The sequence below is a fragment of the Nelumbo nucifera genome, chromosome 3 (assembly GCF_055504915.1).
Source record: "Nelumbo nucifera cultivar China Antique chromosome 3, China Antique-T2T, whole genome shotgun sequence".
NCBI lineage: Eukaryota > Viridiplantae > Streptophyta > Magnoliopsida > Proteales > Nelumbonaceae > Nelumbo > Nelumbo nucifera.
This window is the reverse complement of record NC_142651.1, coordinates 37149983-37175844: the sequence shown is the minus strand read 5'-3', so window position 1 is coordinate 37175844 and position 25862 is coordinate 37149983. Positions and strand designations below refer to the sequence as shown.

General features: G+C 37.5%; 1 protein-coding gene across 7 annotated transcripts; it reads left to right on the top strand.

The window, feature by feature from the left end:
• The first annotated feature begins 1397 nt into the window (after positions 1 to 1397).
• On the top strand, positions 1398 to 25852 carry LOC104593576 (RNA polymerase II degradation factor). 7 transcript variants are annotated; one of them, XM_010253491.3, is made up of 16 exons: positions 1398 to 2157; positions 2268 to 2318; positions 2418 to 2648; positions 3552 to 3650; positions 3727 to 3782; positions 4042 to 4153; positions 6124 to 6303; positions 6526 to 6780; positions 14541 to 14762; positions 14877 to 15080; positions 15190 to 15315; positions 15526 to 15831; positions 15935 to 16033; positions 16112 to 16632; positions 16753 to 16785; positions 25488 to 25852. In XM_010253491.3, coding segments are annotated over exons 1-16 (2619 nt in total). In that variant the 5' UTR covers positions 1398 to 2034; the 3' UTR covers positions 25489 to 25852. The 7 variants fall into 7 exon arrangements, with proteins under 7 accessions (XP_010251793.1, XP_088757684.1, XP_088757681.1 ...); XM_010253485.3 differs by having other exon boundaries at positions 1593 to 2157; positions 2412 to 2648; XM_088901558.1 differs by lacking the exon at positions 6124 to 6303.
• The last annotated feature ends 10 nt before the right edge of the window (positions 25853 to 25862 follow it).

Sequence of the window (25862 nt, the reverse complement as noted above, 5' to 3'; positions counted from 1 at the left end):
GCATACAAACATATATACATATATATATATGTGTATTATTTCATATATAAATATTATAATATGGTACTAATAATACAAGTTATATAATGTATACAATTAATTATATATACATTTATATGTTGCATATAATATAAAATTTAATATATATATAAGTATATCTAATGCTTTATACATTAAATTCATAGGGCTGGAATCAAGCCCAAGGTTAAGCTTAAGTTTCAGCCCTGAAATTAGGCCATGTCTATAGTATCAGGCCCATGTTCATACCTAACTTCAGCCATTAAGAAACCCTAAAACTCCTTAAAATCTTATTCACTAAGGCCAAGTTTGGTTTGAAGGAAAATGTAGGAAAAGAAAGGAAAAGACAGGGGAACTAATACAAACTTTGTAAAAGTTTCCTTATATTTCCCTTCATTTCCTTATTTTTTCTTTCAAACCAAACACAAACTAAAGAAAAGCACCTTTCAATTGCCGCTAATGGCCATTGTTGTTGGATGTTGCATAGTACGCAAGACTGTGAGATTGAAGATCTAAACCATCCAAGCACTTGCTCACTTTCTACCGATTTAATTGGAAAGAAGGAAAGGAGGGTCTTGACTCATGCGGCCATAACACTTGATTAGTAATTAATTAGCTTTTTGTTAATAAGTTGACTCTGCAGAATAAGGTTTAAAATTTTGTTACATATTGGCCCGTATCAATAAATGTGTTTGATAATTCACCAATACATAAATATAAGGAGTTTCGGGATAAGACATGTTTCAGGGGGGGTAACCATGCCTTTAACCAACCCCCTCAACATATTTTGAAAAAAAAAATAAACTAAAAAAATATAGCGTATCTGACTGTATCAAAACTTTAAACCTTGGGCAGAAATATATGTGAATTAAAATTAAAATAAGAGGTTTAGATCTCTGATGTCTGAAAATAAGAGGTATTAAAAAACAAATTTTACATTGAAACACAGACGAAAAGAACAAGGCCCTAGATGTACAATCGGGAAGAGTACGTGCAAATACAAAGAATGTATAGTGTAAATACAAACTTTAGAAATATCGTATACAAGTGTTTTTCATTATATATATTTGTATTTGCATTCTTTTCAAACCAGTGCAATTTCATTTGCACTGATGCAAAATAATAGAGATAGAAATGATTTCAGTATAATTTTGTTTTATTATTTGCCTTATTTTGTTTATTTTGTTCCATATAAAATAATATAAAACCTAAAAAAAAAGTAAGGCAAAACCCAAAACTAACATAAACTAAAATTTGCATTATCTTCATTTGCACTATTAATGTAAATGAAATTGCACCACAAACAACACAGGAGTAATAGTTGCCCCGTACTCAGTACGGGATGGTCATTAACTAATAGAGTCGTTAATAGAGTGGTTGAGGTTGACTCACAAGTCTGAAGTCACATACACAGCGGCACAGCGGCACAGCGCAGCCCAGCCAAGTGAAACAAGTCGCAGTTAATCAGACCCGCTTAACCAGGGTCAGGTTCCCAGCACCAATCAATTCTGCCTCTCTCTCCCCTCTCTCCCTCTCTCTCTCTATAAATGGCGGGAGCCTCCTCGTTTCTCAATTACTCTCACACCCAATAATCTTTCTCTCCTCTCTCTCGCACACACAAAAACACGCAGACACATTATAATTCTTAAAAGCGAAGCGACGCATTTGCTCCTATCTGTTTCTCCTTATTGTCAACCTTTTTCTTACGCTTTTGGTTCTTCAACCCCTCCTCGCAATCGCGAAAATCTCCTAAACTGGAAAAGAGAGAAGACAGGCTTCTTGATCTTCGTAAGGCAGTAAGTTGATTCGTCTTCGTCAAGCGTCAGGCACTTTTCTGTTTCCTGTGATTTTTCACGTTCGATCTCCTTCAAGTATCTTTCCTAGTTAATGCTCTGGTTCTAGGGTTTTTTGTAGAGCCTAAAATTTTAGGGTTTTGGTTTTATAAGAACTTATTGAACTCGAACTCAAGATTTACCAAGGAAGATAGAGAGAGGTGGAGAAGTAGCTTCCGATTTCATGGAGTCTGCGGCCGGAGTTGCCGCAGGGCGTGGTGGCTCGCTGCCGATGCCTTCTCAGTCTGCTAGGAAGGAATGGCGCGCCGTTTCCGACCATCATTCCGTCCGAAGTGCCGGAAATGAGGTAAAGATACCTTCTATCCAAGCTGGACCTCTTCCTTTCTACCTCTCCTTGTCTCGTATTCGTACTCTTGTTCTTTGGTGGTTGATTAATAGAACGTAACTGCTGGACAGGAGTTGGAACGGTCGAAGATGGGGCAATCCGAGGAGAGAACTATATATGAGGTAAGACTCATTTTCCAACTTTCGAGTACTAGATTACAGTTTTGAAAAGTCCCTTTTTTGTTGAGGACTGAGGGCAATCATGTGTTTTGCAAGGTACAGCAAGGAGCAGGGCCACTTGATGTCGACTTCTGTTCGATTACCGTGGATGAAGGTATAGATAGTGACATATTGCAGCAACGTCTTCATAATGTCTCCAGACAGAGGGAGGACCTGCAACATATGGAAATCGAACTTAGAGCTCAGCTAATAGCTAGATCCGAGATAATGGAAATGCAGAACAACTTCGATGCGCAGATCAAAGAACACGCTAATATTGCTGCTAAACTAAAGGTTTCAGTTCTTATTCTGTTCTTAAATAATTTTTTCCATCTAATGTGCTCCCTTCTCAATTGTACTACTCAATGTCGATTTGTGTTGTACTCATTGAGCTATTTTATGTATCATTTACTTTTCCATAATGCCACAATTGCTTCTTTGCATTGTCATTCTGAAATTTTGATAGCTCATGCTAGAATCCTTTAGACAGTTATTCTTTCCTCCACTTTATTACTTAGATGGCGTTTGGCATAGCTGTGTTCTATGGCCCTTGTATTTTTTATTACATGTCAAAACAGCATTCTGTGTAAACGGAAAAGATCATATTTGGATTTTTTCTCATTTATGCAAAAAAATGTAATGCAACAGAGCGTCTCAAATTTTAGAGAGGGGATGTTTGTAGAGATACCTTTTTGACATTTCCACGAATGTGGCAAAAGCCCCCTGACTTGGACCATTGCAAAGTGAATTACTGGAACACTTTTCTGAGTTGTCACATGGTATTCTACTTGGGGCAAAGAAGCTGATCACCTTAAATGGCATATTAGCATGGTCCTTTTCAAACAAATTTCTGCTAGAAATAATACTGCCATGGCATTTATAGTCTTTCATTGTTGATTCAGGCAAATCAGTAACACCATAAAAGACAGCCGTGCCAAATGCCATTTTAGTAAATTTCAGAGTATTTAAATGCTAGCCTGATACTGTTTGTTATCATTGCTGGTGTTTGTGACATCATGAATGAGAAGTTTTTCAAATTTAAAAACAAGGAATTGCGGTAAGATATCCGGGGTTCCCTGTGATCTAGGCACCTACTCAAATCTACTTTCTGTGTAGCCCCTAATTTTCCATTCAGAGAAGATACCATCATCCCTTGCCTTTCCCCTATAATGATGTGAACTTATTTTGGTTAAATAGGAGCAATTACAGGAAAGGGAACAAACAATACATGAATTGGAAATGAAGATGGAAGAGAAGGAAAGAGAGCTACGTGCAATTAAAATTGACAATGAAGCGGTTTGTTGAAGATTCTGCCTTCACTCCCTTTTCTAACTTATTGTTTGTTTGAGGATTAATTTGTTATATCCTGCAGGCCTGGGCTAAGGAGGATCTTCTTAGAGAGCAAAACAAAGAATTGGCAACCTTCCGGTAGGTTCTGGTGACTCCATAGAATTTCATATTACATATATTGTCATATTTTTTACTACAATTACCGTTTTTACCCAAAGGTTTCTCTGTTAAATCATACTGTCATTTCTTCATTCTCCAAAATGGACTTGTATAGATCACCTATCCTTCAATCCTAATGTCAAGGACTTAGTGTGAAGTAAATTTATTTTCAAGATAGCTTTCATAATGACTGTACATTTGATAGATTTGAAGTTGGGTTTCTTGTGTTCATTTGCAGAAGAGAGCGTGATAACTCAGAAGCTGAAAGAGCTCAGCATCTCAAACAGATACATGACCTTAAGGAGCATATTCAAGAAAAAGAGAGACAGTTTCTTGAATTGGAGGAGCAGGTTTGTCCATTTGGATCTTTTTGGTGTATTACTCTTATGCTTCTTAGAGTTGAAGTTAACACATTACATCAATTGAGCTGCACCTTAAACCTTGTGCAGCTGATGTATGTGAGAGAGATCTGAACTCTTCTTGTAGCATGCTTAAATTCTTAAGGTCCATGGTTAAGCTGGCACTCATTGATGATAAACGGGTTCCTTAATCTTCATTCCTTAAATCTCCGTTTGTTTTGGGTGGAAATGATTTTTGATTGGCATCACTGGAGATTGTTCAAGAATCAGACCCACCAGGGAAGTTCAACATCTTTTTTGTCTTAGTCCAGTAAACCTTGTTTCAAGAAGCCCAGCAAGCTAATATTTTTTTAAGTAAGCAGCCAATTATATTCAGGCTGGTATATAGAACTATAGGAGTCTTTATTATGTAGGATGGATTTGCAAAAGGAGGATAAAATAATCTTGGTTCTTGGAATTAGCATTTGAATTTCTCGTGTGAACTATTAGAAATTGGAACCTAATATTTTCTTGAAGGAATCATCACCTTCAATAAAATTAGAATCACTTGGCATTAGAAACAGCAGACTTTATTTCCCTTGTCTTTGTACTCTAGCGAACTATAAAAAGCACTACTAAGACACTAACTAGGAATAAAGGCAACTTCTAGTTGACTTGACACTCAAAAATCAGATGTAATCTAGTTAATTTAGGACTAAGAAGAAGGAAAATCCTACTTAACTTCAGACTGTGACTTTGACCTATTAGCACAGCTCTTAATTTTCTAAATAACTTCTAGAGTCCTAGTCCAATCAAGGAAACCGACTCTTAGTTGCAAGTAGGAAAACCAAACTTGGGTTATAAATGCTATTCTGTATTCATTTATCCGAATTTGAATTTGAATCCAATACAATTAATTAAGGCAATACAAATTCGATGTGTTTAATTGGATTGAATATCGATCCACTCCAATTTGATAAGATCCAATTCAGTAATATATATGCTTATATCTACATAAAATTAATATGTATCTATTGAAAAGGGACCATTGATTGGTGTAATGGTAAAATTTCAGGCTGGCTAGTGTGAAAATGTATGTTAGAATCTGAGAGTGGCCACTGTGTGTGGAAAATGCCAAAGGTTAGGTCTGTATCCAATCCACCACCCCTCCAAAGAGGTGAAGACCTCAGATAGCTGGGACCAACATTGAGTAATGGTCTGGATGTGTTGTATCTTTAGGTTCTTTACCAAAGAATCATGAGCTCAAGTCTCGTACAAGTAACTTTAAAATCATTTTATTCATGTTAATGTTACACTTAAAGTCATTTTAATGCATCTTTGTTAATAATATAATAATCTGACCATTTTTGTTGTATCTTATTAATGGTATTCAATACCTGAATCCAATAAATGATGAATAAGATTCAGTTTGAATCAAGGTTGGATCTAGATATATCCGATTCAATCTGATCTTTATGGGGCCATTACCTAATGCTGGTCCCAACTCCCAACTATTCAGGGTATCAAGAGGTGTGGATTGAATTTGGACCTAACCTATGCATTTTTAACATGATGTGGTCACACTCTTGGACTAAAAACCTGTATTCTCATGCTTATCACCTGAGATTTTAGCACTGCACCAAGTGATGTCTCCCATAACCAACTCATAATGCGATTAGGAATTTAGGAGAACTACTGATGACTCAAATAAACAGAAAGTAGTTACTGAAAAGTTTGAACATTAACCCCTACTATCTATAAATATGTAAAAGTTCAAAGATCTAGTTCTGACTCATTTTATGGTTAGTAAGCAACATTAAGATGACATGTTTTCCTAAAACTTTTTGAATTGGAATGACTTTTTCCCCAGTAGATCCTTGCACTCATTGATTATTACTAATCAATATACTAGGTTTCTCAGGTCAGACTGTTTTGTTCTGTAACTCAAGAGTTGCACTTTCTAACATTGGCCTGTCTTACAGCATAGGGTTGCACAGGAAACAATCCTGTACAAGGATGAACAAATTAGGGAGGCACATGCTTGGATTGCACGTGTTCATGAAATGGATGCTTTGCAATCAACAACCAATCATTCATTACAAGCTGAGTTGCGAGAACGCACAGAACAGTTCAACCAGTTTTGGCTTGGTTGTCAAAGACAGGTTTCTTTTATGTTCACCTTTGGAGTTGTTACTCTTCATCTTTCTCGATAAAGATAACCAAATATATGAACGCACAATCTTCATGGTTTGTGTATTTCATTGATATTGCCTTTTTTTCCTGGGAGTTCTATTACATTGTGTTTACAACTGTATATCATCTTTCAGTTGACTGTTGTGTCATACTGAAATGACTGACTTTTTCTTTAATGTTTTTAATGTTAGTTTGCAGATATGGAGAGGCTTCATTTGCATACCATACAACAGCTCCAATTAGAGTTGGCAGAAGCAAGAGAAAGAAATGGAGTTTATGCAGATGAGTCATGTGTGGCCCATGCAAATTCAAAGGATGTATCTCAATTTGGGCAGAACAATGGGAGTCAACTCAATGTAAATGAAGGTGGCACATCAAATGGCAACTCTGGTGTCCTCCCAAATGGGAATGTTGACAATGTTACTTCTTTTGATGCATCAAGCAAGGTAGGGCTGCAAGTCAATATTTTATTGAAGCTGCATTCTTATTTGTTGTTATGTTCTTATAATTTCTCTGAGTTGGAGTGCCATTTGTGTATGATATCTAAATTCATCCTATTAACAAGTATGAGTAACAAGGAAGCTGCAACAATTTTAACCCAGACCAATCCACTACTGTCTGAACCAGGAGCTGGATGTTCATTTGGGTTGCTTGTTGAATTGCAAAAATTTTTATATACAATGGACATGCCTATCTAGTCTTGGAAAGTAGGACTGATTTGTATCGGTGTTCTGTCTTGGAAAGTAGGCAAGTGTACCATGGGGTTCTATTGGGTTTTTATGTTTGTAATTTGGAGCTACAGTTTTTTTTTTTTTTTTTTTTTTTTTTTTTTTTTTATCTTGGGGCTTGAGAAATACTAACAGGACAGTAGTGTAAAAAGAAAAAAGGATATAGGGGATTTTATAAATTACTTGAAATCAAGCATCTTCTAGATACACTGTAACCATGCGAGCTCATAACAAATTCATCTTCTTTCCAAAATTCCTCCATGCATCTCTTTCTAGCTGCATAAGTTAGTCCTTTTTCTACTATTTGGACAATTGGTTTTTTCTTTTTAGTTGCCTCTCTTGAATTAAGTAATTTTTTGGACAGGAAATGGAGGTTTTTTTGCGCCAATATATGAGAAATACATTGTCATTTATTGGTACATGTACATAATGTCCATAATGTACAGAATATATATTAAAGGAAGAATGAAATAATAAAAAAATCTCAAATACTTGCAGAAATGCTAAAAAGTTTAACTCTGCAAGGAATGATAACCAAATGGTCGAACTTTGGGATTAAAGTCAGCTCCATGGACTCGTAGCCAAAATAATACTTGAATCCTTTGCTGCCTTCAGTTGGGATCTTCCCATTAAATCTCGATTACAAACTTGAGATAATACTTGAGTCCTATTTTTTTTCTCAAAAAAGGCTCGATTACAAGCTTTCCATCTTATTATCTATATGGGCTCTTAGCAAGTTGAGGTTGAGGGTGATTCACAGGTCACAATTGGATGGGCGGTGGAAGCCAGTGAGGGAGCATAGTTTTTCCAGGCATTATATTAGAGAGGTTAGGGCCTGTCATCTACAGCAGTCACCTTGTTCAGATTGGTATAGAGATCAGAAAATTTTCCAATAGAAAGTCTAGCTAGTGGAATGGTGGGACAGGATTCATGGAGCTGACTCCATACATTTGGGAGAAGGCTTTATGTAGTTGATTCGACTATACTCTAGCTAGTGGAAGGATGGGGAAAGCAGATCTGTGTTGGGGGCTGTGGGGTGCATCTCTTCTAGAAGTCCTTTTTTATTCTTGTTCTCTCCATTAAAATCTGAAAGACTCACATGTACTAGTCACCCTAAGCATTGTGGCTACAAGTGTTTGTGAAAGGACTTTGTGCTTTTGTCTCCCCCTTCTCATATTTTCTTATTATACTCACATGCACTAGTCAGCCTGCATAAACTGACTATAGAAATCTGTGTAAGAGGTAGTCTTGGCTTGCTTCTCATAATCTTCTTTTTGCTGTCTACTTTGCTATAGATGACACTATAATGTCAAGTGTCAATTCTATTCTTAATGGCTTTGTCCTGGTTAGACGTTAGAGTTAAGTCTGTTTGGTTGCCTCAAAAACTCCACAGCACACTTTCCCTTCTAAACCCTTGTTTTACCCCAGAGGTTCAACTTGTCAGCTGGTTCTATCTCTCTTAATGGCTGTGGCCTGTATAGATGGTCTGTTTGCTTGCATCAACAACTCCATACAACTAGTAGGCCTGTTTGCCCATGTAAATGCTTTTTTTTATCAATAACAATAAGCTTTATTAATGAATAAGATTTGTGAAACTTTAATTACAGAAAGGGGGAGGTAAACTATCTTAATTCCTCAACAACAAAAGGACAAAGAAAAAAATCTAAAAATTAGCCCAAAACAGAGAATCCTTAACCACCCCTTGCTTAGCTAACCCATCAGCCATTGAGTTAGCACTTCTCTTCACCCAGTTGTACTTCACCTCAATATCCTTACTCAGCCATTTAAATTTTTTCTTTTCATTGCCGTAGCTCCACAAACCACTGCTGTCTCCTTTCAGCCACCTAATCACCACCCCCGAGTCCCCTTCAATAACTAAGCATCTGATGTTTAATTCTCTTGCTCTTTGGATTTCTTCAAGAACTGCTAGAATCTCAGCCCTAAGAGAGTCACCCACTCTAATTGGGCCTGAGAACATGGCAATAATAATCCCATCCTCATTCCTGAACACACCCCCAATCCTAGAAGGCCCTGGATTCTTTAAGCTATTTCCATTAAAATTCAGTTTTATGAATCCACCCGGAGGGGGGGGACCAAGAAGGCCTAGAGGTCCTCTTACAATGGGCAGAGGTAGCTACCTCTTTCCATTTTTTCAACAAGTCAGCCATGAAAAATTTAGAGAATAGCTCCATAGATTTCAGCCAGTGAGCTACCCTTAAGTGTATCAGTTGTAGTAAGTTTTCTGTGGTTCTTTCCTTGTCTGAAAATATTCGTATGTTTCTCTCTTCCCATACTGACCAGCACACTGCCGCCCTTATGCTTCTCCACATAGCCTTCCCTCTTTTCTTTGGCCATCTAAAGAACGAAGGAGAGAACAAGCTTTGCACACTCATGAGGGGATTCCAAGTACACCCAAAAAGGGAGAACACACACTCCCAAACAGTTTTAGTAACCAGACAAGTAACCATAATGTGGTAACCCGTTTCCCCATCAACTTTGCAAAGATTATACCTATTGGGAAGTAAACAATAGTTGGGCCTCTTTCTCTAAAGCAAGTCATTTGTGTTAATTCTTTCCAGGAAAATTTCCCAACAAAAACTACCAACCCGAGGAGGAATGGGTTTGCTCCAAATCTCTTTAACAAGGAAGGACAACCCAAGAGGAATAGTAGGCTGAACTAAAGTCTCAAAAAACGAAGCACAAGAAAAGGAGCCAGAGGGGGAAGGGGTCCAGACTTTGGTGTCTCCCATACTAGGGTTCAAGAAAACATTTTCAAGGATGGCTAGTAGAGATGAAATGCAACCCAAATCTGTATCCTTAATTGCCCTTCTCAGGCCTAGGTTCCACCCAAAACCAAAAGAAGAATCAGAAGGAACTAAGAAAGAGGAGATGGGTTCATTTTTTTTGATTAATGAGATGGGTTCATTTTTCAAATCTGACAAAGCATACAAAGAGGGAAATTGGTCCCTCAGGGCTAAGTCCCCAAACCCAAAGTTGCTCCCAAAATTTTATTTGATTACCGGAGTTCAAATCATACCTGATCCAAGGGGAGAAAATTGGAAGTGGATCATGAATGGTTTTCCAAGGGAAGCAGCTGTAGCCCTTACCAAAATTCCTGGATCCCATGTAAATGCTTGTTTTGGAGGTTTAACTTGTCTAGTATTTTTGTCTACCTCAATCTTAATGGCTTTGTTCTGATTAGTGTAGGGTTTGTTTGGTTGCAGTTGCAGCAACTCTTTACAAATAGACTTGTTTGTCAATGTGAACCCCATGGATTAGTTTGTGTACTCTAAGTGCACAAAATTGCCTCATGGAAAGCCATTTTTGTATCTTAGATATGACCAAACTGGAACTGGAAGCTCAACCTTTTTTTTGATTGGAAATGGTAACTTCATTAATATAACTTAAGAATAACTTTCCAGATTTAAGTACAGCTGTTAACCCCTAAGTAGGTGTTGAGCCTCTGGTAATCTTTCTTACAAAACTTTCTAGAACATTCTCTCCCTCACAGTCCCTTGTTTAGCCAACGTGTCAACTAAACCATTAGCAGATCTCCTTGTCCATTTGAAGCATGCACTGATCTCCCTTGTTATGTTGAGGATTTCCCTTATGGGCTGTCTATAAATCCAGGCTCCCAACTTACTAGATTGCAGCCACTCAATCAACAATTTAGAGTCTCCCTCTATCTCAATTTGGTGTAACTCCATCTGTTTGGCATATCTTACACCTTGAAGTAAGGCCATCACCTCCGCTCTCAATGAGTCCCCCACTCCTATTGGTCCTGAAAACAATGCTACAATTCTGCCATTTTCATCTTTGAATACTCCTATTACCTGAGGGGCCCGGGTTACCTCTTGAATTCCCATTGAAGTTCAATTTCATTCTTTGTTGTGTTGGTGGGGACCACAATTCCTGCACAATAGGTTTCATGGAAGTTGTAGATGCCACCATTTCTCAATTCCTGTAAATGTCTTTACCCGAGAAGTCTTTAAACAAATCCAAAGTTTTCAACCATTGAATAGTCATAATAATTATCCTTTCTACAATTGCCTCCTTGGATTTCTCCACTCCTTTAAAGATTCTATTGTTCCTTTCTTCCCAAACTGACCATAAGATAGCTGCTCTTGTGGCTCTCCACATTAATCTTCCATGTCTCTTCGGTTGCTAGATCCCAAGCAGAGGCTACAAACATGGGGTGATAGGCATACATTTGGCCATTTTCTTTGCAACATATCTAGACTATTGATTTTTTGGAGAACCACCTCCCAACAAAAAGCTCGAATTTTGGGGGTACAGGCTGACACCAAATCTCCTTTGAAAGAAAGCTCCTTACAGGGTTTGATGATTGAATGAGGACATCAAAAAAGGAGGAACAAGATTATCCCCAAATTTTTGAGCTGTTGTTATTCAGATAGCTACTCAAATCACTGCACACGTTTTCTTGTTATCTGTAAGATAACTAGTGAGAAACCCGTGCAATGCACGGGATTATTTGGTGAGACAATATATAAGTAATGGAAATACACCCTCTATTTGTAAGATATGCTAATAATTCATTAACAAAGATAATACATTGTTGTCTTAGCACATCATCTATTTTTATATTATATGAGTTAACCAATGTATTGTCTCTTAATATTATAATATTATAATATTATAAAAAGTTATAATGGACTTATGAAATTGTGAACTGGCACATGGCATGCTTGGAGATGTACTTACATTTTACTAATTTGAGCAATCTTCAAGAACTTTGTTATAGAGGATTGGTGTATACATTTTACTAATTTGAGTAATCTTCAAGGTGGAACAGAGGATTGAGTTTAATGCATGTATACAGATTATATTTAGATACAAGGAATGGTGTTTAGGTTGCAAATTGTCTATACATAGCCAAGTTTGTTGGACTTCAGGGCAGGAAACCATGAAATGAAGAGTGGTGTCATTCAAAGTTGAATGCACTGACCAAGTGTCCTGTATATGGTGTTAGAAGTTTGAGCTTTTTGCTAACTGTAAGAGTCCTTTCCAAATTGCATTTAAAGGGTGATTTTTAACTATATGATTGGTTTCAATGGAAATCATGCCAATACAAGATCGGTGATAGATGATAAAATAAACTCCATGGTCTTAGAGACTAATTTTAGGACCACTTCTATGGTCAACTGATTACATTAGACAAAAAGAAGCAAATGGCAATGTACCAGGGCAGCATTTTTTTTTTTTTGAGAATTTGGAGTGAGTGAATGCAAGAGGATGGCTTTCAGCAGCATGTGGAACCCATAATAGTCTTAACTATGGTAAGAGTGGCTTGTTGGGTTTTAAAAAGGGAATGGCTAGAGGATGCTAGAGGATGGCTTTCAGCAAGTTATTTATTGGGGAGATAACTGAATGAATCAAGACAGGATAAACCCAGGACTAAAACTGAATGGCTGTTGTCTACAGATTACAAAATAATTTCTCAGGTCTTTGCATCAAGTAAACTGTAAACACACCATATGAGTGAATTGGGTCCGGTGAGAATTATGAATACTGAGGGAAAAATAGAATAAATGAAGATCTTGACCCTTTTTTGTGGGGGGGGGGGAGGTAGTGATGATATCTAGATGAAATGAGTGTAAACACACCATATGAGTGAATTGGGTCTGGTGAGAATTATGAATACTGAGGGAAAAACAGAATAATTGAAGATTTTGACCCTTTTTTGTGGGGGGGGGGAGGTAGTGATGATATCTAGATGAAATGAGCACAAACCGTCTTTTTTTGGAGAATAAATGAGCATAAATGTGATTTATAAATCTAGTAGAACTTCTGGATTTATGGTCTGAATAGTAACATCTCACCAATCTTTTTTTGGAGAAGCTAAAGGTGTCATTATTTCTTAAAGGGTTACTTGATGCATTCTGGGGGAGTTTAGTATCGTCCACTACTTGAATTGAAAGGGGGCAAGAGGATAGCTTCTTGTATGAAGGATGTTGCAGACTTTGGCGATGGGAAGTCTATTGGTGGAATTTCCTTTTAGGCTGGTGGGTTCACTTTATTAATTACCTATGATAACCCCTTCAAGTTGGATTTGATCTGTATTCCATCCAATTTGGAATGTTGGTACAAATTGGTCATGCTACTATGCAAGTGGCTTTGCAAGGTCCAGTTCAGAGCATTTACTTATTATTTTGGCCTGTGAAAAGAGAAGTATACCTGAGTTGAGAGACTACAAACAATAAGAGAGGGAAATTGGCAATTTGGGCCTGAAAAAAGAAACAGAGAAATATACCTGAGTTGAATGAATATCCTTGTCTCCACAAATGGCTTGAGTGAGTGATCTGATCTCAGTAGATAACTTAAGTTCCATAACGGTGAATTTACAAAGGAATATATGCAGGCAGCCATTAACTTAGAATTAACTCAAAGTTTTTAAAACTCAATATTCTATCGTTAGTAACAGAATGGAGACACTAACAAAATTGAAAACAGGCTTTAGTGATTTCTTAAAAGTTGGTATTCTATCGTTATAGGAAACAGGACCGACCTCTTAGAGATTTCTTAGAATTAAATCAGAGCCTAACAAAATTGAAAAATAGGCCTATTCAAGATTTCTTAAAACTCATTGTTCTACCGTTACAGGAAGCAGGACTGGCCTCTTAGAGATTTCTTAAAGCTACTCAATGTTCTACCATTACAGAAAGCAGGACCTTAAAGAATAACCTGCATCAAAATCGGGAAGAAGTTAGGTTAGGTTAAAACCCTAGAAAAAGTTGACCCTGTAAATGGAGTTTCGAAAAGTAAACCTGGTTTATATGAAAGATAAAGTTCTTACCACATGGAGAGAGATGGATGCTTAGCCATTTCAAATTAGAGAAAATGATGAGGGCTGGGGACAAAGAAGATGGCAAAGCGTTGAGTATAGGGAGAAAATGGTAGGGGAAGAAATTATCCTCCAAGATGGGAGAGAAACACAAGTGCTTAGCCATTTCAAAATAGAGAAATTGGTCCAAAATGGGAGAGAAGAAAGACAGGTGCTTTGCTGTTTCAAAATAGAGAAATTGAAGGGGAGAGGAATTAGCAAACGTTGAGTAGGGAGGAGAAACGGTGGGATAAATGATGTGGCAGTATCAACTATGGGGTTATTTTGAAAAAAAAAAGAATACCACACATGTGAAAATGGAGAGATAAGGAAAATTCGTGTGAAGCTTGTGGTGAGACCACTTGTCTCCTTATCTTTCCTCTTTATATCATAGATATGGATGGGTCCATGTTCTTTTCTACCAGTTATTTCTTTTCAATCACAAGTCAATCTGTTAAGCATTATTGTGGTTATTTTTTGAAATTCTACTGGCATTGTTGATGTTAATAGAATTCAATATCCATAGAATTCATTATGTTAATACTATTTGTGGTTGATACTTTTTAATGCTCACAAGTTTCAGTCTTTTCTCATTTTCTATTTTGATCAGTATTCTCATCTTGTGTTTTTTTATTAGACTGACCATGTACCTGGAGTTCCAGTAGTACAATCATCTATGGTTGGGATGGGTGCCTACCTTCCACCTGGACAGGTATCTGCTCTTCATCCTTTCTTTATGCATCAGCAAGGTGCCACACACTCCATACCACCTGCCAGTTCACATCTTCCTCAATCTCACTTGGGGCATTTCCAGTCCATGCCTGTAATTTCATCACAGCAACACTGGCAAAACCAACAGGTGACTATGAATGCAAATTCTGGAAAGAATTTTGTGAAGAATCATCTTGCTTTCTATTTATCAAAAAAAAATCATCATGCTTTCTGATTAGTAGTTCTTTCTTGTCTCCTTTAGGCTGTATCAGAGGGTTCACAAATATCAAATCAGAACAAATTTCAACCTTCCCAAACTGAACAGAACCTTTTGAGGCCTGATGGACAATATGATTATGAGCTTGCTGCAAATGGACAAGTTCTCCATTCAGATTTTCTGGATACTCATGTCAGCCAGAATCAGGAGCCTGGTTCTTCAATCACCACATCCACTGAAGAAAAACAGGTGGTACAATTGATGATCCATTATGATTCTGTTGTTTGCATATCATATATTCCTATAGTTAACATATTAGAGAATGTAGACATGATCCACCAGTTTCTTTGAACAACAGGTCACTGAGTCAAATGATAAAGGGCATTTGGTCTCTCAACAACCAGAGCAGAACCTACAAGAGAGCTCTTCTCAGTTTCCTGATTCATTGAGAATGGATCCCCCTGAACAAATGAACCAGACCAAGGTTTGTTATTTTTCTGGTGTAGAATACATGAATTGTGATCCATTTTAACCCCCTTCCCTGCATGAACAGGCAGACACAATAGGGAAAAAGGAAAGAGGAAAGATGCACTGCCTTATTTTGTTTGTTTTATAAGTTATCCTGAAATTTCTGCTATGACTTGATGAGTCCATTATATATTAATCTGATCAGTTTTTTTCCCTGCATGGATAGGATGAGAACCTTGTCACAAAGCCTACCCATTCACAAGAGGGGCAGAATTTGCCTATTGAACAACCGTGGCCTGCTGCAAACCCATCGGCATCTGATACTCCAACCTATCTGGTTAATTCCAGTGAATCTAGAGGATACAATAATAGTGGCATGGTTGAAGAGTCTATTTCAGCTGGACGGACCACAAATTCACTTGTACCTGCAAAAATTTTTGAGAGTGCTCTTCTAGATGAAAGGTCACTCTTGGCTTGCATTGTTCGTGCAATTCCAGCTGGATCTGGTGGCAGAATTAGAATTAGTTCAACTGTAAGCTATTTCTTCGATCTTCAAACTTAGTATTCATCTCTTAAAGTTATGATATTCTTACTGTCAAACTTCAATTAGTAACTTTTATCTTTATTTAAAACAGCTCCCTAATAGACTGGGGAAAATGCTTGCACCTCTCCACTGGCATGACTACAAGAAAAAGTATGGAAAGCTTGATGACTTTGTGGCTGGTCATCCTGAAGTAAGCTTTTTGTGTTGCATCTAGCACATTTTGATGTTAATTTACTCTATTCTCCGGAGTCTTACTTCCTTGTTTCAGTTGTTTGTAATTGAAGGGGATTTCATTCAGCTTCGTGAAGGAGCACAAGAAATCATCTCGGCTACAGCAGCAGTTGCAAAAGTTGCTGCTGCAGCATCTGCTCCTTATTCATCAATGTTGCCATCTGTTGCTGTTACTCCTATGGCACAGGCTCACCGCCTCAAGAAAGTTTCATCTGTTGATACAAAATCTACGAAAAGTGTTTCAACAGAACCTGTCAATGCCACGCCTGCAGATGTAGCTGAAAAACCTTCACAATTTGTGGCAGTGCAGAATCAGCATCCAAATGGCATGTCTTTTAACATTGTTCAAGGACTCTCAAATGTGAAAATCTTGAGCAAACCTAGAGATGCATCTGAATCAAATGGAATGCAATCTGAAGTTAGACCTGGCAATTCTTCCGTTCATATGGCAGTTGGCAATGGATCAACTGCTGATAGAATAGGCTTGGTCACTTTTCAAAACAAAGGGTCAAGTAATGGGAGACATGGCGCAAATTTTGGAGGGAAGCAACAAGGAAGGTAATTATGAATTTTCTTATACCTTAATGCTTGCTACCTGATCCTTCTGCCCCTGGTTTATGCTGCAATTCCTTTTAGATTTGCATGGGATTCTTTAAGTAATTTCTGTTCCTTTGACAGAGCTGCTGGGGCGGCCTCGACCTCTAGAAGATAGTAAGAATCCTACTATTTTTCTGCAATTGTCCTTTCTAATAACGTTGAACCATTATTCAATTGTATTTTCTGTTGCAGTCTATGTTTGAGTTGTTAGGTAGATATATCACTATGCTGCTGATGCCAGATTAAGTTTTGAGCCGTTACTTTGGACCTGGTGTTTGTTTCTTAGATATTTTCTTCACATAGTCAAATGCCACATCTTTAATCAACATTTCAAAACGAAACCGTGAGATGCATACTGATGCTTGATTACATCCTTTTGTTGTTGAATACTTCTAATAGGTTTTGTTGTAGAGGCCATTCTTTGCCAATGTTTTGATAGGATTGTTTGTGCTCAATCGTTGTTTAAAACTTATTAAGGATGGAATTTTATAGGTTTTGCTTCTTCATATTTTGGAAGTTTATTGGTCAAAGCTATCTATTTGGTTATGTTTTGAGCTTCCTGTGCGTGTAGGTTCTCTTGTACTGGCAGGGGTTTCAATGTGTCATTTGCAAGCTGTATCTATGTTAGTTTTTAGGGATGCATATGGGCCTTCCTCCAAAAACATGTTCCATGTCCATGAATTGTTCAACCATGTATCCTATGCATTGCTTGTCCAACTCCATGCATATCAATTTCAGAAAAATGGGGGAGAGCCTCCCTTAGTGAAGGAAATGCATGGGAAAAAGTGCAGGAAATCGAGATACCCATCATCCATGTGTATGTCTACAACCACAACCAGGCCTATCATATGTGTCAGTTCCTGATGTTAGGTTTGGGTATGACGGTCACTTCTATACCTGACTTACGTCTGGGGAGGGACAGATGTATGCAGCCTTACCCCTGCACATACAGAGAGTCTGTGCCCAAGATTTGAGCCCTACTCACCCAGGTTGCAACAGAGCAACACAACCACTGCGCCAAGGCCCACCCTCATATATGTATGTATGTTTGTATGGCTGTGTCCATGTCTGTGTCCGTATATGCATGTTGAATCAGGGGTTCTACCCCTTCATTTATCTTTTTCTTCTTTCTAATCACTCTGTCTATTCATTCGAGAAAACCTCCAACTTGTTCTCTTTGCGATTAGCACAAATATAGCTTCATGTATATCTTTGCCAAATTCATCATAAGAGGGGTTTGTTTCTTTGCCAAATACAACCTCCATTTATTCTTTCTAATCACTCTTCTTTTCAACTGGGACAGCCTCTCATTATTGTTCTCTTTTTAAGGTTTTTTTATTTATTGTAGATCACTTTCGGTATTTGCTAATTTCTACTTAAACTAGGGAAACAATGTAAGCATAAAAAATCTAGAGATATGAGCTAAACTGACCAGTAATTTTTTATAAAAAAGTAATTGCGTGGGAGATGCCTATATGTGGGTGCCTAGGCTCCTTGGTTACTATGGGCTCTGCACCTCCTTTTACCTAGCCTCACCTTAGTGTCTTGATGGTTATATTTCCTTAACTTCCTTGATGGTGTGATCATCAAACCTACAAGTTATGAACACAACATAGGGTTCCTTTTTTCATGTGCCAATTATGATGATTATAAACAACACGTGTGCCATTTTTAGTGTTTATATTTTCACCGTCCGGTCTTCTTATTGCCTTAAACTAGAAAAATCAAGGTATTAATAACTGATGATCAAGTACTAAATAGAAAGAAGTGGAAGGTAAGAAATTAGAGTGAGTGGGGGGGGGGAGCGGTCATGAGTTAGATGGAAAGAAATGAAGACTTAAACCAGTCCATTCACTTTGAAAGAGTAAAAAGGAACATGATTACTGCAATACCCCTATGTTGCTCTCTAATGGAGGGAGTACAAAGAGCAAAAGTTTGGATCTAAGGAAGCCACTTATTGAAGGAGATTCCCAACCAGTAGTAGGCTGGTTACAAAGTGAGGAGGTAAAAATGTGGAGCTACAAAAATGAAAAGAAGAAATTCAGATGGCTAATAGAAGACATGGATGTGAGGCTATAATGGGATAAAACTCAAAAAACTTAAAAGAAGTGCTAATTTCTTGGCAGATTATGTAGCTAAACAATGGGTGGGGAGAGTTTTAACTGTTTTGGGTTCAAATGTAAGATAAAGAAAACATTCTTGGGGATAGATAAGAGGGTTTATCTCTCAATGTCAGTTTACTTGCTTTGTAATCACTTTTCTTGATTTTCTTAATGATTTTTGTAATTATTCATAAAGAAATGCCCATACATTGCTCTTATTTTAATATGTTAATGCTAAACTATGGTGAAGTGACTTGCACACAGTTGCAGATGTTTTCACTATGGCTTTTTATCAAGATTGTTGGGAGATAATTAAAGTAGACCTTTGGGCTATCTTTGAGGAGTTTTCTAGGGAACACTTTATTAGTCCGGGAATAGGTTCAACTTTCCTAGCCTAATCCCAAAGAAGGGAGGTGCTAATCAACAAAAAGATTTTAGATCAATTAGCATGGTAACAAGCATTTATAAAATTGTGGCCAAAGTGTTTTGATAGCCAAAGAATGTGTGGAAGATTTAAAAAAAGGGAAAAGAAAGGTTTTGTGTGTAAATTGGACTTGGGGAAAGCTTATGATATGGTTGATTGGTCCTTCCTCTTGGACACTGAAAAATTTTGGGTTTGTTGAGAGATGGTGTGGCTGGATAAAAGGGTGCTTGAAGACATGCCATTACTCGGACCTAGTCAATGGAGTTGTTAGAGACATTTTCCCAGCAACCAGAGGTTTGAGGCAAGGGGATCCTGTTTCTCCTTTCCTATTTACCTTGGTAGCAGAGGTGTTCAGTAAGCTTATCACAAGAGATGATATTTTGGAACTTTTTAAAGGATGGAGCGTTGGGAGAGAGCACAATTGTTGCACATTTGCAGCTTGCTAATGATACAATTATCTTTTGTGAGAATGCTAATCCGTAAAAGGCAAGTAATTTGATTTTGAAGTAGGTGATCAAACTGTTTGAATTTGTCTAATCAATTTTGAAAAGAGATGTGTAGTAGGATTGAATTTGGGAGAGGAGATGGCTAGGATTGCAGAAACTTTAGGTTGTCCTACAACAAGATGGCCTTTGAAATATCTAGGTATGCCTTTAGGAGCCAACCCACAGGAAGGAAGCTTTTGGAGCCCAATTCTTGAAAGATGTGCGAAGAAGTTGTCAGCTTGGAAAAGGAGTTATTTGTATCTAGGGGGACTGGCTAATAAGTAATAGTGATGCTATGGTTATGGAGGTGATTTGACGGTGTGGAGAATGGGGAGATCTAATTTTTCAATATTTTTTCACTCCCTGGTCTTCTACTTTCTCTGCTATTCGAATACATGCCAAGTAGTGATTTAAAAGGCGTGCCTAGGTGCACAAGCGAGGCGCATTTTAGGGTAGGCACCTCGCCCAGGCATGTGGCTTTTGAAAATTTGGCGCTTTTTTGCTTTTTTTTTTCTAGTGGTTGGGCCGGGGGCTCCGCCCCTGGCCCCTCGTGCCACGCCCCTCGAGGCAAGCCCAAACAAGTCCACATAGGTCTTAAATTCTTAGTTCTCACACAAAAAATAATGATTTTTTAGTTTTAATTGCTTTTTAATAAGATATTTATTAGGATGAATGAATGAACAACATTACCAAATAGGGGGTTCTCGAAGAATGAGGAATGTAATATGTTTTACATCACATTAGCTACTTGAAGTAATTGAATTGAGAAAAAAAGAGATTGTGGGTTTTGTATGTTTGATTTTATTTTTAAGTTCTCATTTGAATATGCTTTACATGTTATATTTATGTATTTTAATTTTTGATAATAGATTTTTTAAAACATTTATTTTAAAATTTAAGTTTATATTTTATTAATATTATGTATAATAATTTTTTGATTTTTTTTGGCTTATTTTATTTTATTTTTTGTGCCTTGCTTAAAAGGGCACGTACCTTGCCTTGTGCCTTGGGCGCAAATTGACCCCTGCACCTTTTTTGCGCCTTGCGCTTTTAGAACACTAATGCCAAGAAACCCTTCTCCCAATTTGTCCATCTCTTCACCCACACACCCCAGTAAATGGCAGAAATCATCAAAGACTTCACCCACACACCCCAGTAAATGGCAGAAATCATCAAAGACTTGCAATCACAGAGCTCTCCATGGTCATCAGAATCCATGGGTTGTACACCATCTTACTAGCCAAAAACACATTTTAATAATAGATGAATGTGAAGTATTAGATTCAGCCATGACAATGACGAACAACACCAATGTTCTGACTCTTTGAGAAGAGGTTCAGTCTAGCAGAGAAGACACATGGTTCTGACAAGACATGCTATTTTTTCTCATCACATCTTTGCATTTTGCTTTCTTGCCAGGATCGCACCCCAATTTTGAGAACATGCTTTGCATCACTTTCTTAACCCATCCCCATGTTTCTCTCAAAAACAAAATATGAAAATGGAATATTACTGGAATATTTCATGTTTCCCATCCATTTCCCTCAAAACAAATAGAGCCTTAGGGTTGGCCTTGGGTTGACTGCCAACCCCACCCAACCTGTGCAAGTTGAACTCCAATTTTTAGGACTAGTGATAAGTTATAGGTTAGGTTACAAACATTTCAAAGTGGGAAAAAATTATAGGGGTTGGAATTTTTTAATGTAAATTTCCCTGAAGATTTGTCATAGATTTAAGGAGGATAATATTTGTATGATAAAAAGTTTATAATTGTATATGGGAGCAATTGAACATGGCTTGGCAATTGGCATAAAAGACAAAACCTACCGAAAAAGAGAAAAGTTTGGTTTTGATGTGAACTTTGAAGAAGAAAAATGCTTATCTGAACTAAATATGGGGAGAAGGTTTTGGAAGATTAAATCAAAAACCTTTTTGCTTGAGGAGGTCTTGGTTAATCAGGAAATATCTTTATAGGTGAAGGAATGGAAGAAGGGAATCATTTGTTTGTGAGGGATGCAATTTAGTGGTTGAAAAAGTTTTTCGTAGACGTAATCAGAAAAAAGATGAGAGCTGGAGTGGAGGGACTCAAAGGTGAAAGAAGAAAGAAGACATTATGTAGAAAGGAGAAGATATTAGTGAAGGAATGGAAGAAGGGTATTATTTTGTTGGTGAGGGATGCAGTTTAGTGGTTGTTTTTTTTTTTTTTGTAGAGGTTATCAGAAAAAGAGGAGAGTTGGAGTGGAGGGACTCAAAGGTGAAAGAAGAAAGAAGACATTATGTTGAAAGGAGAAGGAATAAGTTTTAGTAGTTTCATAACATTGTAAAAAAATTTTGGAGGTGGTAGGAAGTAGCTGGTCTGCTTTCCTAAAGGAAGAGAAAATGGAGGCTAGATTCGGATGATCAAAATGATAAAGGAGTTCTTGGGTTTTTTAGCAAAAGATTCAACTTGATTTTGCAAAGACAAGAGTACTCCTAGCAGAGGTTGGTGTCATAGGAAAGGGTAGGATGATAAGCACTCAAGGGAAGGAGATGTGGGAACACATACTAGTGGTTGACACCAAACTTGTGAAGGATTGGATGGGAATCGGTAATGCGATTCAAAAGATGTTAAATATTCAAGGGACGCTGATTGTCACTCCCTTTGGGAAGAGGACTTTACTCAATTTGTTAGATGATGAGCTAGAAATTGCAGTGATGACTCTCCAAACACAAGAAGGCCAGATCTTGATATCAAGGTGGTAAGAATTGTAGATTGCGGATGTTGTGGTGGTAAGAATTTTAGGGCTTCCTTTTCATCTATGGGTGATTAAAACTTTTGAGTCTATTGCTGCAATTTGGGGAGGGTTGCTTGGCTGGTTTATTTTTGAAAGATCTTCATTCATCTGACATAAGATTGAATGGTATAAGCTGGGGAAAATCCAAGGAAGATTGAATGGTCTGAAATTTTCTGTATGGTGCGTGACATCAATAGAAGCGTGGAAGAAAGGGTGCAGAGAAGGAGATGAAGCGTTACAATGTAAAGAGTGGTTGGAAAATTCAAATGAAAGTTAAACATTCACTGTTTTGCCAAATCAATATTTGGGAAAAGCAGAAGGTGAGGAAGGTCACTCTGAGAAAGGAAATTATTATGATGAGTGGGAACTGGTCTGTGGCATGACTTTTAAGTGTGTTTTGACTTGGGGCTATACTGGTGAGAACTCCAAGGAGAATACAAGTGTGTTGGAGAAGCCAGATACGAGTTCTAAGGGATTTGTGTTGAAGAAGCCAGATATGCATTCTAAGGGATTTGTGATTGGATCGGGAGACCCCATCTGAATAGTTGATCCAGCTTGGTTCACATGCTGACTTAAGTGAACATGTGGGTGCTTTGGAGGGTGGGCCTCGAAATGAAGAATTAAGGTTTAAAGAGGTAAGTTGGGGATTCAAGCCAGGTATTCCTTTTAGGTCCAATGGGAAGGGAACCCATGTTACTTTAGGACAAAACTTGCACTTAAAATTGAAGTCAGTGGATTGTGTGATAGACCCAGGGCTGTGATTTATTTTTGGCTTCCTCAAGGTTTCCAAGACTTTGGTACCAGGCGAAGATTGGTATATCTGGAGTATAACAAATTACTATGAAGGAGAAATATCTACCTCGAAAGGAATTCTGAAGACAATTGTAACTTGGGTAAGGAGGTTTTGAATGATAGAGATCTCATAGTGTGTTATGCTCTTTGGAGAAAGCAATTGATAGAGATGGCCAAGGGAGAAAAGATTACGATGAATTAATAGAGGTTATCGGCAATGGTTCAGAAGGTTATCGGCAAAGATTACGATCGAACAGTCTGATGATGGAAACCAAGTCAAGAGGGGAAAAGAGTTGGAGAGTGCTGAATTTATGGCTGAGATGATATTGGAAAGGAGTTGGGAACCTTGGAGAGAAGGAAGAATTAAGAAAAGAGAAAAGAAATTATTATACAAGCCCTTCACAGGATAACACTGATTTAGTGTCTACTTAAGGAGAAGAAGACGAAGGGGAGGAGGAAGGAGAATAATATAACCCAATCAAAGATGAGATTAGAATGGTTTGGACTTATGAAATTGAAGGGACAGTTGACATGGAAAGGTGGTGGAAAGAGAAATCGAAGTAAAGCTTTGGGGATTCTTGTTCATTGAGGGGAGGGTGCTACCAGGAAGTTATTCAAAGAACTAGAAGAATGATACCCAATGCGTTTGCAGGATAAAGAAGGTTGTAGCTTGGGTGTTAAAGAGGAAGATACTAACCCTAGGGATGAGGTTGATCAAGTTTCGTCCAATTAATGGATGTGGATTGTAAATGAAAGTAAAAATGGGCATCAGGGCAATTCATTGAGACAAATGTGGTACTACAAGTGGAAAGAATTAATTAGGGTCGAGTGACTGTAAGGATGATGGCAAAGAAGCCTAATGCTATTAGAAGATTCAGAAGTTAGAGAGCTACATGAGCAATTCAGGTTTGCAAGGCTGAAAGGGGGCTTGTTCGGAAGTGGGCCCACTAAGAAGGTGAAAAAGATGAAAGTTTGCAAAAGATGGAGAGTTTGCCTTTTTAAGTTTGTGAGGAGTTTGGATATTCTGTTTTTACTATTCTAGGATGTTTGCCTTTTCATCACTGTAGGGCATATTTTGGATGTATTTTTTGAGGGTTTTCTCTTGTATGCCTGATAATATTTTCTGGGGTGGGTTTAATCTTGGATTGCTGGACTTGTAGGTTTTCTATTATTCTCTTTTCTCAGGTAACTGCTGGTCACCCTCCTATGTTCCTACTGGAGGGTGACTAATTTTATTGTAGTTTATTTTATTATCAAACGATATAAACTTTGAATAAAAATACCTGGATCAGTTTTAGACCTCTAGGGTTGTTGGATGAACTTGTGACTAATTTGATAGCTGCTGGTGACTGTTATGGCTGTTTTTAGAATTAGAGAAAGGATAGAGGGAGAAAGAGAGAACCTGGAATCACTCCACGAGTTTTTAAAATCAATCTAGGTCCTTGGGGGTATCCCTAGGGCTCCGTTTGAGAAGCGTACAAATACAAAAATGTTTGGTAGAAATCTCTGGTTCATAAAAATGCAAAGTTGGTTTAGTTTTGCAATGATAATTTTTAACTCCTACCAAATGACTTTACAAACACAATTCTGGAGTTGATACTATAGGAGTGGCCCAGTCCTAGAATTAGGAAAAATAGAAATTTCAGCATTTCCACTATCATAAGAAAACTCAGTAACTCCTAATGCTTAGTTTGGAAAGAGTACAAATACATACAAAATACAGGGTTGTGAACTCTACATATTTGTATTTGTACACCTTCCAAACTGAGCCTAAATGACTTGACCAATGACTAGACAAATTAAACTACTGCAAAGTGATTATTATACTCTCCTGCTGGTTCAAAATTACAAAAAAATAAAAATTCAAAAGAATTAAATTTTTACCTTTTGTCTCCTACATCACCCATTCACCTGGCCTGAGAGCCCAGGCCTGATGCTGTGTAAATTCTTAAAGTCAGGTACCTGAATTGCACCCTTAGTTCTGTGTTCTCATCTCATCAGTTTGCTTCAGGGTTTTTGATTTGTTAGCACTGCGAATTATGATCCACGATCTATGCATGTTTCTTAGCATGTAGATTTGCTGCTTGACTACTATATGATAATTGTATTGTCGTGAAATATAATGGTGATATCTATAATTTTTAATGTACTACATAAAGAAGCACTTTTTATTGAACAATGAGCGTTGAACATAAAGAAGCACTTTTCTTGTATGATTAATTCTCATCTTCTTTGGCAGGAATCCTATTAAAAATATATGGGGATTATTTTTGGAGAAGGAATTTCTGTTATAACTGGTGCTAGTGTTGATCGCATTGGTTCTCTGAGGATGGGAATCTCCCGTTAACTTATTCAAGCATAGCATTCTTCCATTGGGATATACAACTGCTTTTATAATTCTTCAATTTCATTGGGAAAAATATTTTGTTTCTATTTGCTTTCTTTTTTCTTCTCCTTGACCCGTTTACTTGATTTGCATGTTAAAATGGTCAAAGTAATGAAACTTTGACGTAGGGTCGATCTGTGAATGTGATAGGATGCACTTGGTTGTGAACAGTAAGGATACAAGAATTTTAAAACTCAATTTATTGATTATAGGGTAAACTGCGTAAAC